The sequence below is a fragment of the Thermobia domestica genome, chromosome 5, assembly GCF_964235325.1.
Source record: "Thermobia domestica chromosome 5, izTheDome1.hap1.1, whole genome shotgun sequence".
Classification (NCBI taxonomy): domain Eukaryota; kingdom Metazoa; phylum Arthropoda; class Insecta; order Zygentoma; family Lepismatidae; genus Thermobia; species Thermobia domestica.
In genome coordinates, this window is record NC_137458.1 from 28436300 (window position 1) to 28454982 (window position 18683).

The 18683-nt window shown below is 35.7% G+C and overlaps 1 protein-coding gene across 1 annotated transcript in view; it reads left to right on the top strand.

Moving 5' to 3' along the window:
* The window catches only part of LOC145684611 (uncharacterized), a 98062-nt gene that overhangs the window by 64030 nt on the left and 15349 nt on the right, over nucleotides 1–18683 (top strand). The window contains exon 5 of the mRNA XM_081756998.1: nucleotides 15028–15811. Coding sequence (XP_081613124.1) covers nucleotides 15028–15811 — 784 coding nt within the window. The remainder of the gene's footprint in view (nucleotides 1–15027; nucleotides 15812–18683) is intronic.

Sequence of the window (18683 nt, forward strand, 5' to 3'; positions counted from 1 at the left end):
AATTGATTGTGAAGAGAATTAATCGATGTAAGAGAAGAAAATCTGCGTGTCGTGAATGTAAATATGTATATATGGGCGAATACGGGGTCATTAGTGTATATGTGTTTGTGTAAGTTTACAAATTTTCTGGTGACTGTGCACACAGAATTATAAATTCTTAAGAATTCCGCATCTCTAAACTTTGTATTGTGCTTACGAACATTCCTCGTGCACAGCCAAAGACAGTAGCAGCTAGTTTTCTTTGTAACTGTTCGTATTCGTTTCAGTAAATATGGGCGTGCTGTTCTTAAGTAAGTACATACCAAATGTACACTTAATGTTTTCTTTGTACCTTAGATTACATAAATATTAAAATCTATCATGATATCTAGGATAAAAATTAAATTTACATAATATTTATTTATTTTTTATGATTTATTTAGGCTGTCCGTCCTGACAGAGTAGGTTTTTTTCTGTCACACCAGGCAAATGCAGAGATTGCACCTTGAACATTGGTCCTGGCCAGTGGCGTATTTACGATTTTGTTTCGGGGGCTTTGCTAACTTTCGGGAGGGGGCTTTGCCTGAAAATGTGAAAATTCTGCAAGATATTTCATTTAGTTTACTATAGTAAGTAACATTTCGGGAGGCTTAAGCCCGGAAGCCACCCCTAAATACGCCACTGGTCCTGGCCTAGAACTTTCCATATCCTTTCCCCTCCTCTATCGCGACGCCTTAGATACCTAAATAACAGATCAAGTTCAAATTCTGCGTAAGCTCAAAGGAAGGCTGTCAGGTATCTGCTTGTATGTGGTTATAAGATTGGGGTGAACGGGTGGAAGCGAAAACGATTAAAAATACGTTTAGTAAATACAGTACTTGAACGGTTTGGATGAAGGGAAATTTTGTCCGGGAAAGGGAAATTCTGAAGCTTGTGAAGGGAAAACGGCTCTGAAGGAATTGGCATCACTGCTGTGGAAAGAGGAGATAGAGTCTGTGCGTTGAGTAGGTCATTGTCTCGCCTTTCCGTATTTGGTGAACAATAATAACAGGATAGGACGTTGTTAAATTTTAGTTTGAATATGGAAACTATTTACAGAGACACCTTTTAGCAGACATGTTTCAAGGCCCATAGTAGTTTATGCAAAGTAATTAATATAATATACGGTACTAATTTAAATATTGATATGCAAATAACCTAGCTATGTGTGCCTTACACAACGTGGGTCCCCAAATTTACCAACCCGTTATATCTGGCTGCGTCGAAGTTCGGATCCGAAGAAGTGGTAGGCCTATGTGGACAATGATGCTCTGCGGGCAAGTGTGCTAGAAGCCTTCCAGCTTGTGAAGCTGCAGGTGCTAAAATGAATGAGGCGTATCAACCTGTGCAAGTATTATTAAGTAGGAATGTAGGAATGAAATAAATGTAGGTGTAAAAGGACTTTCTGGCCACCCTGTACATGAATTTAAATTCCAAGACTTCGGTGTAACAAACAAACAAGAAGAAACGTAACCTAACGGACGCATTGTAATAATAACAAATCTTTGTTTCTACCTTTTACTCCTTCTAAAATGACTGCATTTCCCTTTAAAAAAAAAAATCAAAATGTAGCACGAAATTGAGTTCCATACATAAAAGATCAGTCCAGTTGTTTATTTCTCTTCTAAAGTTGAGGAAAATAAATGAAATGAAATTCCTACTTTTACATCCAATGGATGTGCTTTTTAGGCCAAAGACAAATGATTAATGAAAGCGTGTAATAATGATATAATTGGTGGAATGAGAATGTAAGGAAACGGAAGAACCCTGAGAAAACCCACAAACACAATGATATCCACAACAACTCACTATGACCGAATCAAGACTTCCTAGCATCATGGGTAAACGCTTTACCACTGAGCCAGCGCGACCTCTCAACTTAATTTAAGCATCAAATACTGTGATCCTGAATACTCCGTTAAACATTGATTCTTAATTTCCACAGCAAATCGGAAGTCGCATTTTTTTACAGGGCATTTAGTACGTTTAATTCAGATGCGGATTGCACGTAACAACTGAGAAGCTTCTGTTAGAAACACTTTTTTTAAAGGTGTCTTATTTGTTTTCGAAATGGTGTTGCAAGTGCGACGAGTTCTTTATAAAAAACTAGCTTAAATGCCCGTTCTTTGCACGGGGAGAATAGGTTAATAGGAAATATTTGAATCCCCTTCTCCATTAGAATATTTATTTCAATGAAAGTGTAAAGATAGAAATATAGAAGACACTGTACTTTTGGAATAAATCTTGAAACATTCTACCCCACAGAATAAGGATTTAAGCAAATTAATATGATTACAAAACCCAGCAAGAAGTAGATACTAACTATCTTCCAAAAGTCATTTCAAACGGGTCAGACATTTTCCCGACCTAGGAAACTATGAATTCAACATAAATCTTAGTCATTTTATTTTTCAACACCACCCCACTACCCTCCACCGATGAGGCTGAACTTGGGCTTAAACGACATGGAGAGTCTCACTATTCATTTCAGCGACCCCGAAAACTATGGATTGCATGCTAATATCAGTCGTTTTGCACTATTTTTACGTCATTTCTTCCAACTCCTACGCCTAGGGGGAGTTTTTTTTTTTTAATCATTAAAAATCATACGACTACTAATAGTTCAGTCAATGTACGCGAAAAGGGTACTTTACCTTGAACAAATTGCAATAGAAACGAAACATGCGCCAAAATGATGCTGAGCACTTTCTAAGCAAACCTGAAAAAGTTCTCAAGAATATTCAGTCTGGAAGGTTGTTAAATTCAGTATGACCATCGTTAGTAGTCATTTACGGTACACATGATAACAAATGGAGTAATTATGTGTCTTTGTAACTAAATTACAGGCTCAACACCCCTTATAAAAATTGTTCACTATTAGGCCTATGTGTTGTTTCTAATCAGACATTGAATATGCTTCTAATATACTTTACTCATTATCTACACATAGTGGGGCCCTTTATGCTTCTTGTAAGTGTAACTCTGTTTGTGGTTATTGTTTTCAAATGGTTGAATACTGAACTGTAACTGATGATTTTAATTTTACAATACAAGTTTTTAATGTTCGTCCTCTTGTTTTTGTGTCTTACAGCCAAGGGCGCCGATTTCTCTGTAACTTGGAACGGGGGTTCATAAAAAAAAATACATATAACAACAAAAGATACATATTCATAAAAATACAGGGGGCCCGAATGAGCTTTGGGGGGACCGGGCCCCCCAGGATCGGCGCCCTTGCTTACAGCTAGTGGAAAACATTTAATAGGATATTGCTCACTCGTCATGGAGAATTGTATTATATGTAAGAAGGTGTTCACAGAAGATAAAAGACCCACGTGTTTATCTCAGAAGGGATGCCAAGGAATTCAGAAAGCTAGTGAATTACGTGCAACTGCACTGACAAAACATCTACTGTGAATAAAAAGATTAATCCTAAGGTTCATAAAATTGAGGGAGAATAAGTTATTTGTGCACCTAAAGAAAAAGTATATCAATAATGCTGAAGGAAGTATGTGAATCCCAGTCAAATCAAAAAGGATATGCAATCAAGAATACCGTACAATGAAGAGACATCTGCAAATATTCTGAGTTCAGATTCGCCTGCATTACATTTTGCTCTTCACTGTTTGTTTTGTGGTGAGCCTGATAGACATGACGGTAAGTGGAAGGATCACTGTCTAATTCCGCTAAAAGCTAATACTTTTCAAGAAACAATATTGAAATTATGTGAAGAACGCAATGATAATTGGGCCATGTCTCTAAAAAGTCGTAATCAATATGTCAGAGATTTGTTTGCGAAAGACGCAGTGTACCACACTACTTGCAATGTAAATTTTAGAACAGAAAAGGAGATTCCAGGTAAGATGAGGAAGCGGATGTCATCAGGCGAATACGAACCCTTGCAGACTAAAAGAGAGGGTGCTTTCCTGCGAATAGTTGAGTATTTGGAGATGAACGATGATGAGTAGGTTACCATACAGCATGTGATTTAGTAAAAGTTATGAAGCAGGAGCTGTGCTATTCAGAAGAGCAAGTGTACTCTGTCAAACATATGAAAGCTACAAAATTAGTTATTTAGGAAAAGAATCACTTTAACTGAAGTAAATGGTAAAGTAGATGTTGTGACTATCAAAGAGACATCTGCTAGAATTCTTCAAGACTTTTATGAGGAGAACATCAGGAAAAATACTGTGGAAGACTAGTTGAGATTAGTAAAAACTACAACAAAGCTACAAGTGTAATAAAAACCATGAAAACATCAAATGAGTACTACCCTTCCGCTAACGAGTACAATCTTGAAAGTGCTATGTCATTTTTGCCTGAGTTGTTAAGAGTATTTCTGAAAGAGATCGCTACAGGTGCACACACTGAAACCAAAATCGCTTTCTTGGGTCAGTGTATAACCCAGTTAGCTCGACCAAAAGTGATGCAAGCTCTACCACAGTTTGCTTTGGGCCTGCAGATACACCTCCATTTTGGTTCCCGTTTTCTATTGGACACTCTGCACTGTCACGGGTATTGCGTTTCGTATTCTGAGGTACAGGAATTTGAAGCTAATGTTGCTGTTTCTCAATACGTTAACATTCTAGACTGTATATGTGAAAGATTTGTGCAGTTCATAGCCGACAATGTTGATCACAACGTACAAACGTTAGAGGACCATAATACATTTCATGGCATGGGATTGTTAGCTGCAGTGAACCCATTTTGAAAGTGCTGTGCACTTAAAAAAAAAACAAAAAAAAAAAACACTAAAGGTTATCTAAGAAACTGTAGCAAACGTGTCTCGAATCCCAATCACCTATACACTCAACTGCAGGACAAGTGGAGTTAAAGTACCACACTTTGGATATATTGAACGTGAAAGACCCTACGAAAATGGTGGACTTTTCCTGGAAAATTGCCAAAGCCATGCGGGCACCTTATGTATCTTGGTTAGGAATAATACAAACGGTACATCGTGCCTCAGATCTTGGCAAGTTCTCTGTACTGTTTCTACCCATGATTGACATGTATCCGACTAACATATCCTGCATTTACAGCAAATTCTCATTCATTACGACACAAGCAGGAAAATATGATATCCCACCCATTATAACATTTCACCACCCGCTGTACGCTGTACATGTAAGACTCAGTAGCGGTTTCTGACGTAGGGCTACCGGGCTACAGCACGCTTCCTATGTTTGTGTATTTGTGTTAGACTAATTTTAGTTCAAAAAATTTTCATCTGTTCATTTGTTTAAACTGTTCGTCAATTAACAAAATACAGAACTTTCCCATGACGATCTTCTTTTTCGAGCGTGGAGCGCGATTATCAGCGCCTTCAACAGTGTGAAACTCCTACTAAGGAACCGAACGGGCTGTACTGAATGGAGCCCGCTTGAATTATACAAGCTTACTCAATAAATGTATCTCTAGCATGGAGCAAAGATCTCAATATGCCTTGTCCACTGCCCTTTTTTCCCACCCAGAATAGCTTCCACCGTGCTGAGTTAGGTTGAGCCCGAAGACATTCTGCGCAAGCGCCAAGTATTCCTCTTTCTCGCTTTCTTCTTCTGCTTACTGGCGGCACTCGCCGCTCGGTTCTCTCTTTTCTCCTCTTTTTTTTTTTATTTTCTTTAATTCTAAAGGTCCGGGAGCCCAGAATTGTCGGGAGTGTATATTAAATGAATTGAACATTTTTGACACAGATTCAGATCGTAGCAAAATTATAGCAAATACATTTAATGGGGCATTAATAAGGGATCAATTAATGGCGTACAATCTAAAATTAAAGAACACTTTTCTTTGGCACTCTATGTCCATTGTTAACCAATTAAATTTGATAATGGAAAGAACTGCATTTCAAAATCAATCGACAAGGGTTTTTTCCTGTAGTCTTTCAGGATTTTCCACATTTTTCTTCCTGCTCTCCACAGCATGTATCTGTTTTGGAAAAAGTGGCTGTACGACGTATTCCGAGTGGGTCAGCTACTCGATGGAATTTCAAGTTACGAACCGTCAATTCCGTCTGTGAAAATTAAAATGTTTCGAAAGAGTGCTTTTCAGAACTAGAGAAATCCATCACAGGGAATTCATGTTTTGGTTAGAATTCTTTCACAAGATAATGCCGCATGTGAATATTTTCTATAATCGAATTCAGTGCAGGCCTACCATTAAAGTACAAACAGCACAAATATTTCATTGAAGCCATTGAAGCCATTCGGAATCACACAGACAATATTAGGACAAGTGATATATTTCTTCCAACAGTTGGTGAAAACAAATGTGGGCGGATTATATCTTGCAGAGTACCCAATGCCAAAGAAGTATGTGATCGCATTTCTGCGGATGCGCGAAATCGATTTGAGAAAACAAGCCATTTGGATGCCGCCAAACTTCTGGATTCTGCAAATTTTAGTAATTTTCCCGGAACATATTCTGGACACTGCGGTTGAAAACTACCCAATGTTAGGTAAGCAGTCACTTCGCACTGAGGTTTTGGTTCTGTCAGCTTATCTTTAAAAACAACTTACAGGACAATTTTAGCGAAATAACAACCCTTTTGCAAATAATAGTGACCATACCAATGTCCACAGCAGAGCCTGAGAGATGCTTTTCGTCTCTAAAAAGAATTAAGACATTCGTGAGGAATTTCCATAGGTTAGGAAGGTTAACTGTTCTTGCCATGCTCTCCATAGAAAAAAGTTTGATCAACAACATGCTAGATTTCAACTCCAGGGTGATAGAAAAGTTTGCCAGCATTAAGAATCGAAGGATGGATATCAACTTCCGCCTTCAGTGGGTAAATACACGGATATATATATATATATATATATATATATATATATATATATATATATATATATATATATATATATTGTAGCACGCTTTGTTAATGACAGTACGAGCCGCCACTGGTAAGACTGGATGTGGTAAAGCATATGGCTGTAGAAAGCAACAACGTCACTACTCTTACTCATGCAAGAATTGCCGCGGCACTTCATGCACAAACAGTGCACAGATATTGGAAGTCAATGAACAAGATCACTGGCGCAATCCCGGGCGGATAAGGGGGACATGTCCCCTCCAATCTTGGAACTTGGGGAAATGTCCCCCTCAATAATGTGATTTGAAATGTGTTTTTTGGGGAGAAATGTGATGATTTGTGCCCGATTCCTACAAAGGAAAATGAGATGAAGTTGATGTTCCCCCCATAGAATAAGCCTCAAATCTGTCCGTCTTCCAATGTTGATGACAACTTTGCTCCCCTGATCCTTCACAGCAAAATATAGGAACGGTCTTACCCGTCCCCCTCCCCTTCATGTTTAAGACAGATTTGCGCCGCTGAACAAGATTAGGAACAATTAATAGTGCATTATACTAGAAGTTATATTTTTTCACTATTAATATCTAATGTTCATTTCTTATTTCTTAATTTCTATTTCGTACATTTATATGAAAATTTCTGGAGTTTATTTATGGGCTATTCGTCCTATTCTGTATTATGTTACTTTGTAACTTCCATATTTAATTCTCATAGTGCAGTAGTACTGCATATGTAGGTACCGTCGAGTACGTCATGTATACGAATAAGATTTTCACTAATCCTCAATCAAAATTTACATAAAACTTAATTCTTCTGTCAGTAGTTGCAGCATTACTATTAGCACAAACAGAGTTACATTTACACTTACAAGAAGCATAAAGGACCTACTATGTGTAGATAATGAATAAAGTATTTAGAGGCATGTTCAATGTCTCATTCGAAAGGACACATATTTTGAACAACTTTTATAAGGGCTGTTGAGCCTGTAATTTTGTTACAAAGTCATATAATTACTCCGTTTGTTATGACGTCTGTAATAAATGACCACCTACGGCGGCCATATTGGATTTAACGACCTTCCAGACTGAATATTCTTGAGGACTTTTTCAAGTTTCAATTCTATTGCAATTTATTCAAATCAATCCTTATCTTGACTGGTCTAAAAGTTTCGTTAAAATTGCTCCAGACGTTCTGGAATATATATCCACATACACACACACAGTTATATATATATATATATATATATATATATATATATATATATATATATATATATATATATATATATATATATATATATATATATATATATATATATATATAAAGAATGTGGGAGCAACGTCCCTCCTGTAAATTTCCAAGCCAGCTGGCATGCTTATTCATGCCTAAACTTGGGATTAAATGTCATCCCCAAAATGTAATCTAATAGCTTGACGAACTCAAATTAAGAATTCAACACTAACTCACTCATTTGAAAATTTTTACTTTTCACCCCTTCTCACCCCACTCCATAGCATTCTTTTTTTTTTTTTTTTTAATTCGACTTCCATTCCGAAGAGGCTATATCGGTTCTGTCCTGCAAGTTGAAAATTTTATCATTTAAATGAGGATTTAAAATTTAGTTATCAACTTCTTAATACTTTGACAAAATTTACCTTCGTCAACTTTAATTGGAGTGAACTGGTGATAATGGTACCTATAAATCAAATTTATTTTTCCATTACACTTTAAATGGTATTTCAAGGACAAAGAGACATTTAAAAAATCGAAACAAAAATTTATTATTTTCTTACTAACTGGATAAAAATTACAACTTTCCATTTGAAAATTTTCATTTTGGAAGTTAAAAATTAAATTATTAAATTCGGGACAGTGAAGTCTGGTGCTAACCACTAACTTCACTTTATATTAAATGCATTCAGTAGCAAACGCAGAATTTCGTCAAAGAAGGGGAGTCCAAGCTCCCAAGTTCATATACTGTGAGGTGTTTTATATCTTAACATAATAGTTTTTTTTTTTTTTTTTTTGCATGTTTTGCTGAAGAGCGGTACATTAAAGGAAAGACGCGAATTCTGCTCCATGTTAAAAACGTTTTCTGGAAAAGTGTTTTTACCAGTTCTAGTTTGAGGCATAAACAAATTCAGTTCACTAAAAGCATTAACACTTAAAAATTCACATACCTTCCAAAAAAAAAAAAAAAAAGAAAAAGTCCAATTCCGGTTAATAAAAATACTGTCCGGTAGGGGAGTATTCAGAGCTTATTCTGAGTCGGTCAAGCCTCCACCATGTAAAACTTTGTGTATTTTTGTCTCATATATAAGGAAGAGGTAGAGCTGTTAATAAAAAGAGCGTCCGGAATCGAACTCCCACTACCAGTTTTATTATAAAATCCACTATAAAGTATTTGTACAAAAATACTATACAATCTGATCTCTATTTCAAAAGGTAGTCTTTGACCGAGTGGTCGCAGACAGGATCTCCAACAGAGCCCCGTAGCAGGCTAAGAGGAGTGGAGTTAAGGAACCAATGCTCCGTAGCAAGCAGAGGCAGGTTAAGTGGCCAACAGAGCCCCGTAGCAGGCTAAGCGGCTGAGGTTGGGATTCCCAGACAGAGCCCCGTAGCAGGCTAAGCCAGGAGATAAGATAGGCGTAGTCCCGTAGCAGACTAAAGGCCTGGAGTTAGGTTACTCCAAGAGTCCCGTAGCAGACTAGAGGAGGGTCACCAGAGAACTGGTACTGAGCTGGATTCTTCTGCCCCAATTTATAGCGTCCCTTGGGTGGCGGTGGCGCTTCTGCTTCGATTTCGTCTTCTGCTCCGTGGGAGGGGCTAAATGTCGTCTGCAGGTGATTGCAGGTCCCCTTGGTGGAAGTTCCTCTTGATGAAGCACGTGGTGGTGTTTATAAACACTTGATGCGTGGATTTGTTTGTAAACAACTTCACATGGGATATTACAATATGGAAAACTAGTTTCGCTCTTTCCTTTGAAGTGGACTTCTAATGATTTGATTTTACTGATTTGTTATTCAAATCGATTGAAATGTTCCTTACTTGGTAAAACTTAAGTGATGTTATATTTATTTTTAAAATTTAATGTTCAAATTTAATTTTAGAAATAATAAATGTATATAAAACGCAAATTCATTTCGTACTTTATTTTTCGACATAGTTCTCTCAAAGTTCAACGCACTTCTCCCAACTTTCTCTAACTTCGCGATTCTTTCGCTGAAATGACGGGGGCGCGGTGGCTCAGTGGTAGAGCAATCATCTCCGGTGCTTGGGGTCTCTGGTTCGATACCAGCTCGCGCCGTGTGGATTTTGTGATGAACAACCACCGTGCTCGTGGATTTTCTCGGGGTCTCCCACTTTCTTCATTCATTTCTCATCATCACCGTTTCCTTTAGCCTAACCGTGGGACGTAAAAATCAAAGATTTCATTTCATTTTTTCCTTCGCTGAAATGAGTTTCTTCGAGGACTTTACTTCCTGAGATTCCTTCTCGACTTTTTTTTTTTTTTTTTTTTTTTGAGTTTCGGGAATAGATGGTACTTTGAGGAAGCTAGATCTGGCGAATAGGCAGGATACAGAAGCAGTTCAAATCGCAGCTTGGCCAATTCTTACTCAGCGACATGGTTTCTTTCTCTGCTCTGAAGTGAGTACACGTGGCGTCCATCTAATGCGAATTATTATTATTATTATTATTATTATTATTATTATTATTATTATTATTATTATTATTTACAATTCATTGTGCAAAATGAGGTGAACCCAGTCAATTGAGATGCTTGTAGCTTCTGCCAACTCACGCACTTTCGCCTGTCTATCGGCTAAAACCAAATCATGGACTTAGTCGATAATTTTGAATGACAGCTAGTTTCTGGATTCCAGGACGTGGTGTATCTCCAATGGTTGCTCTGCCATTCTTAAATTCATTTACGCACAGTCGAACAGTTTCATAGAAAGGACATGATTTCCCCAATGTAGGTAAAATCTTCTCATGAGTTTGCTTTGCTAGTTTATTTTCCAGAAAAAAGAATAGAATCACATCACAATTCCAATTTTATCCATTTTTCACAGCTACTCGAAACACTTCTGTTTAAGCAACTGTCAGAATAACTTGAAATCACAAACTATTTATTTGTAAAAAAGGAAACTTTATGACTACATATACAGATTATGTTAGCATCATCTATTAGTATGCGAACCAAGTTACTTATCAAACCACCCTCGCAGTGTTGACAGATTGGGTTACAAGTAGCGGATTGGGCGATATTTTTAAGTGACCTCGCTACTAAAATTTCAAATTAGGCGATACGCAACTTTTTGGGCTACTTTTAATTATCTGCAGGCTATAACTCTTAAGAATGAGCTACTTTATTTTCGTACATGAAATTACAAATTATTGGTTTTATATAATAAAGTTTTGTTTGTTGAGTATTCTATTCAAAATGAATAATAGTTTTACTAAAACTAACTTATTCGATACTAGTTCATTTCTTGTTTTGGCCCTTTTGAATCTCTAGATCTGACAACACTACACTTTTCTTGGGTTTGCGCTTATGCAGTATCACTGAAAATATTGTTGCCTCAGTTAATGCTTAGGCGTAATAGTTGTACGGAACTACCTAAACGTGAACATCACAAATTTAATTGTGTTTTTGGAATTACAATAAAAATTTCCAAAATATAAAGTTTTGTAAACGAATTAAAGGAGTGAAGAACAACAGTGAAAAATTATACTGTAAACGTTGTAAAGTTTGTTTTACAGTCAGTGTTGGGTAAGTTACTTGTAAAAATGTAACGCGTTACAAGTTACTTTACTTTCCCTTAAAATGTAACGCGTTACTTGTCCCCCAAAAGTAACTGTTATCCTACTTCGAAAGTAACGCGTTACTAACGCATTACTTTTAGCTCCGAAACTTTGAATATGTGAAAAATCTTATTACTTCAATTTTCTGTACTACTATTACTACCATTATTATTATTATTATTATTATTATTATTATTATTATTATTATTATTATTATTATTTATAACAACACTGTGTATAAACATGAAATATAGACGGTTTGTAGGGGAGAGGGGGGTACATTTGAACATCTTTTTTCGAATATTCGTTTTTGCTTCCAAACACCCAGTAAATTTCCTTATAGAACTGTAGTAAAAGCTAAATATAATATACATTATATTTGCCATAAAATAGAGTACTTTGTTTGATCTTGTCATTCTGTGCAAGGGCGCAGGGGGTGTCGTTCAAATGTACCCCCTTGGGGGGTAGATTTAAACAAGCATGGGGTAGATTTGAACATACGTGGGGCAGTTTTGAACAAACCATTATTTTACTACAATAATCGTTATTTTTAGGATGAATTCGTTTACGAACAACTACTCTAATGTAACAAAGCAGCATTAACAGTTTAAGGCACAAGAATTAACCAATCCCGTATGGCAAGGAAATAATAATAATAGTAATAATTGCTGAAACATATATGCAGGCCCCTATTTGTATATTGTGCGCCTCTGTACTCTAAATAATTTGCCTCCCCTTCGGAAACACATCTGAATTGAGTTGAATTCATAGTTTTTGGGGTCACTGAGATGAATAGTGACAGTTATAATCCAATTCAACTTGAAGGTTATACTCAACTCCCAAGTGAGGCGGGCGAGAGTTTAAAAGTAATCGAAAACGACAGACAAGAATTAGAAAGTCTACACACAATATCAGCAGTTGGCACTGAACATTTTCTGCATTGTCTGAGAACACAAACATGTTGCTGGTACTTATAAGTTTCAGAAAAGTATAGGTAGAACAATGTTCAAATGTGCCCCCTAATTTTTGTTCAAAGCTGCCCCAACCGGCATGATCAAGCAGAATTTGATAATACCCAGATAGTACAAACTATTGTGAAATACAAAGAGCAACATTAGATAAGTAAATTAATGTACTTGCTTCTGCAATGAATGGCAGATAATATCAAAACACAGGCTTCTGTCAAAAATCTTACAAAACTTCACAAAAATTCCAACTTTTCACCCCACAAATGTAACAAAGTACTGCTGTTCATAAACAGTTACACTAAAATTGCAGATAACAGTTGACCGTCTTGCAACGCAGTTTTGCCAAACTAAAAATTTTGAAACCACCAGATATGCTATTATTTCTAGCCTGTTATCTTAAATGTTCAAAGGTACCCCCTGTTCAAATGTACCCCCCTCTCCCTATCTGAATACTAAACAACTAGTTCATTGCCGAGCTCAGTAGTCGTGAAGTCTAGGAGTCAAGGACATTATTCACGAGCTTCTGAATTTGGGTTGAGGGTCTAGGTTGTTGAGTATTTGGGCTCGAGCTAAACCTTGTTAAAGTTATAGGGCGCTGGCCAAATATGTTCAAAAGTGCTTGACCCGGGTTTAGAATTGTCAACGACTCGAGCAACTCGGCTCGCAGCTCATTCACTATCGAGCCGAGCCATCAAGTTAACCCCAAGCAAGTCGGCTCGAGCCATCGGCTCAGCTGAGCCGAGCAAACTAAGCTCGTTATGAAAATCTCTTGTGGTCTCGTTATCGAGCAGTGTCCCCTCTCGTGAGCAACACTAAAAGTATTCCATATTACTGCTTACATTTCTCATGTCTTTTGCTTTTCAGTGTAATCAGGCTATGATTTCAAAACGAATTAAGACGAGCTGAACGAGCGAGCCATTTATCAAACTCGACTCGACTCGAAACTCGAAGTTAGGAATAGTGAATCGTCTCGAAACTCGACGGGAGAAAATTACCTTTGACTCGAATCGAAACTCGACTTGAATTCGAGTCGAGTCGAGTTTTAGCTCGACTAGTACCCATCCCTATGCGTTAGAGAAAATGGCTGCTTAGTATTATTCTGTTAAACTAATTATATAATAATAAGAATGTTGTTATGTAAAATTAAAAATATAGAATGTAAAATAGAGAAACAAACAAAATGTAAAATATAAAATAGAAAAGCATTACACTACATCTAATAAAATGAGAACACATGAACTAGGAGTGAATCAAAATTCGCCAGTATCTCTAAAATCGATACATGCTTTTTAAAGCTAGTTGTTCCAAACTATAATCAACGGGACTCTAGGATACGCAAACTGATCTGAAAGAGCTCCAATATTACATACCATCATCAAACTATTTTCTAGTAATGAAGTAGTCTTGCCATCACAACACAGTTTATTCATATTAACCTCTTACTGTATATGTTAATTATAGCACCCTAGTTGTTGATAAATATTTCCCGCCGGGACACTTCAGAAACTTTACTTTTAAATTCTGCCCACCATCATCCTCAGTTTTTAAGATAAAGTATTCTTTCAAATGATCGAACGGTCAAATATTTTCATTCTCCGTCTTTATAAAAACAACACCAATCAAAGTAAAATAGACTACCGGTACCATTGCACTCGTAGTTTACTCACTGAATGTATTGATTTGGAGCTGTTAAAATCTATGAAAAATCTTCCAGGTGCTTGCAATCAGACACGTGATTCCCTTGAGGATGTCCTCATCTTCCAAAAACAGCTAGGGGCACTACTATCTTATTTGTTTCTCTGTGTGTCGGTGACTGTTCATGCTCTATTGTTCCATTTTGAGAATTGTTTCATTCACTTTCGGGAAAGAAACATTTGTTTCCGAAAAAAATATACATATATTGTAGTTGCTCATCCGAAATGTAACGCGAAAAAAGTAACGCAGACTAGGTACGTTACTTAAAAATTTGTAACGCTTTACCGTTACAGTTACTTTGGAAAAATGTAACGCGTTATTAGGAAACGTTACGTTACTTCCGTTACATTACTTCCAAAGACTGTTACAGTTCACAAAACTGACTTAAGCAAATATGTCTCCTCTGGAATTTGCAAGATTGCCTATTTCATACTATCACCGTCTGCCTAGTTCATTATATATGATTAGTAAAAGTGTATACCTGCAATGTATATGGTGTTTGGGCTACAAATAGTTCAAATCCGCTACTTTTCGAGGACAATCTCGCTACTTTTTAATCTTCAGATCTGGCAACACTGTACCCTTGTATAACGATATGTTAACTGAATTTGTTGAGAATCACCGGAGACTTTTTAAAGTTATTTTTAAGGATCAAACTTATAAATTCTTCTTTGATGTTATATTAACGAAATTCAATGCAAATTCTCAGATTGTGCTGTGTTCTTTTTTCAGCTACTGGTGGTTAATCCCAATTATCTACAGTTAGTGAATAAATATGGTTCCCAACAGATGGCGTGCATATCATTTGTGCCTTACCTGATGAGGTACATTAAAGAAACTGAAGACTTTAATACAAGCTCATCCTCTGAGAGACCAAGAGATTTCGAATCATGGTTGAGATCACAGAGCAATAACTATGCACAGATGATATTAAATGATTTTGATCCAGATGAATCTCCGGAAGAATTAGATAAACTGCTGAACTTGGACACAGTTTTCGCTTCAGAGAAAACGTTGGGTGTTAATGTTTTCGTACGACGTGATTTGCAAATCGTTTGTGACAATGTTTACAATTCAGCGTTGCAGGAAGATGTTTGGGTGCCTACTCCACCGGCGTGCGGTGTCGCGTGGACTTTGAAGAAATTTTTACACAGTGAAGAAAGAACAGTGAACGAATCTCGCATCGCTATTTGGATGATGGACCGGTACTTTAATCCGAAACCGCGAGGAAATGAGACGTGGTATGTTGCACAACGAAAACCACATATCCAAGTTGCTTATTTATTAGCTATTGGTGATTTTTTGTATCACGAACTTGTTCCCTTTGCTTGTAAATTCGCCAAAATTTTTCCCATCGCTAAAGTGTCTCAACGAATCCTTGCACTCGGACAGGAATATTTTGGTCACCCTGTGCGAGGGGCTCTTCCATTTCAAACAACAGCTGAATATGCTCCATTGTTTAAATTGAAAACGTGTGTTTTGGATCGTTCGCTGCAGAGTAATCTTTATTGGAAAGGTAAAAGTAACTATAGTTTTCTCTTGTTTTATTTAAATTACAATATTTCTTATGTCCTACAAAGTCTTGTGTTTTAAAACATTAAGCACAATGTCATATTAAAAGCGTAAAATTTTTAAAGGAAATGTTCAGGAAAGTACATTATTATTATTATTATTATTATTATTATTATTATTATTATTATTATTATTATTATTATTATTATTATTACTATTACTATGATAGGAGTAATTTAATTGACTCTGTGTTTGTAGAAAAAGTACTTGACAACCGATAAAACTCGAAATATATTTTAAAAAATGTGAATTTTAAAGTTCCGATAAACGTTACAAGGGTAAAAATTTTATTGCAACCACGCGATACGAAATATATTTTAATCTGTAGACTTTTAACAAGCTATAATAGACGCATATCTTAAAATGTGACTTTATTTTAGAACAGTTAATATAAATCAGTTGTTGTTTTTATTTTTACTCTTAATTTTTGACATCTTAGTGTTTTAGAAATTGACACAAACTACACAGTCAGTCAAAGGCGCCGATTTCTCTGTAAATTTGGGGGGCCCATTCAGATGCAGAAGGTATATATATGAGGATTTTAAGGCAAATTGCACTCAAATTATACCAAATATTGTATATTCATAAATACAATACGGATCCACATGAGCTTTGGGGGGGAGGAGCAGGATCGGCGCCCTTGGTCAGAGTTATCTTATTATCAAGTCATGTTAAAAAGTTACTCATTATTTATCTCTGTTACTACATTACAGTGTTAAAGTACTGTTGTAGAATATGACAAAGTGCTGTATTTTTGCTACATTTCAATTGTTCTCAGCACGTAAAATTAAGTTTATTATTATTATTGAATAATAATACAGTCCATTTGATATAACTTGCCTTTGCAGACAGGTGCTTTCCTATGTTTTTCCTTACTGCACGTGGTTATAACAAGCAGGCAAGTCGAACTGTTTCTATGGTAACAACACGTTCAGCCAATTAGAGTGGGTCATTTCTCTCGCTCAGCAATAGTAAACATTCCACCCTTCCCACATGTTGCCCATTTGAATATAGAGAAATGCACATTGTTTTAATCGAATATCAACTTGAGTAATGGACCTGCTGGTTATTGAGAGCATTCTTTTTAGTTCTGTCTTGTGTCATTTCATTTTATAAAACTGAGATTTATTTGCAGTGAATAATTTCGTGTTTCAATACACGACGCAAAAGCTGGCAACACACCACGTGCGCGCAGCGAGCTATCAGAAAGGGCAAGTAGTATAAATTGCAGTATAGACATCCGGAAGGTAATTTTAAGAGGGTTATGAATGATACCTGTCAGAAATTTAGTTTATGAATGTATAAATTATAATAATAAAAATATACAATTGTATTCTGTGTATATTTGGACTTTTACAAGAACAGATACAATCTGCTTGTTAATAATGTATTCTTACGCTTTTGCATTGGGTTGGAATGCTTTCTTCATATAGATATATAAATAAAATATTTAAGCAGGATAAAAATTATCCACTTTATGAGAATAGTAACGAATGACAGTTTTTTGTGCAATAAAAATGCTTTTTTCTCGAAATCTACGCATGAGTATTCATCCTTTAAGCCTGCCATTTCGTTCAGCTCGACGTGATTGATGTAATATCATATCTTTGAACAATATTATATTTGAACAGAAATTAAAATGTAGAGAGTTAATGATAATTTTGGGCTTAGGGAATATCAATATGATTTTTGAGAAGAACAAGTAGAGACCAGTTGTTTATTAAGCAACAGATAAGAGAAATAAAAAGCTATGAGCATATTTCTTTCTATTATCCTATGTTATTTATATATTATAAAAAGTATTTCATAGTGCAAATAGAAATATACTTAAAAAAACTAGTAAAACTTCTTAAAGTGACACTGAACCAAACAAGAACAAAAGTAAAAAAAATAGATAAAGATAGATTAAAAATAGATAAAATGGATAAATCTCAACATGATAAAGAAGTAAACGAGGGAGAAGGGTTATCGGCAACATTGTTGATACTAGTCCTACAGGTAATCTTTGAAATTGGAGATTGAAAGGAAACAACCATTCAAATGTGCCCACTGATTGATAATGCAGAGATAATAAGAATGATGTAGCAACCAAACACAATTCACAGAGTTAGAAGAAGCAATTAACACTATTAATAGGACTCCAGTTACAAAAGTAAAGCTAAATAAAATAATAATAAGGTAGAACACATAAGAAATAAAATAAACATGATACTAGGGGTCAAAACATTTCATTGTGTATTTAAAGTTTTCATTAGACAGTAAGAACAATATGACAACAGTAATAAAAGAGAAATAGAGTATATCTCGCTAAGAACCGATTACTAAAAAGGAAATCACAAATTTACAAAAACACAGAATTTATATAAGAGTCATAGTAACTAGGATAAATATGAACGTTTAATAAGGAAACAGAAAACAGTTTTATTATATTATATTATATTATATTATATTATATATATATATATATATATTTGCTCCCATTAAAATCAAAGATGAATGGAGAATACAGACAAACAAAAGAAATATAAGATATATGTATGTAGCTTGGATCTAAAACGGCCAATGTCACGTTCTGGCAAAATAAGATGTTCGTCAAGTTTTAACGCCTCCAAATCGATATTTTCTTGTGCAAGAAAAGCAAATGTTAATACGAATGATATATATTCCAAATTATTTCGTGTTGACATTTGCTGTTCTTGCACAAGAAAACATCCATTTATAGACTTTAAAGTTGAAGAGTATTTCATTTTTACTAGAAAGTGACATTGGCCCTTTTAGACCCAAGGCACAGATATATATATATATATATATATATA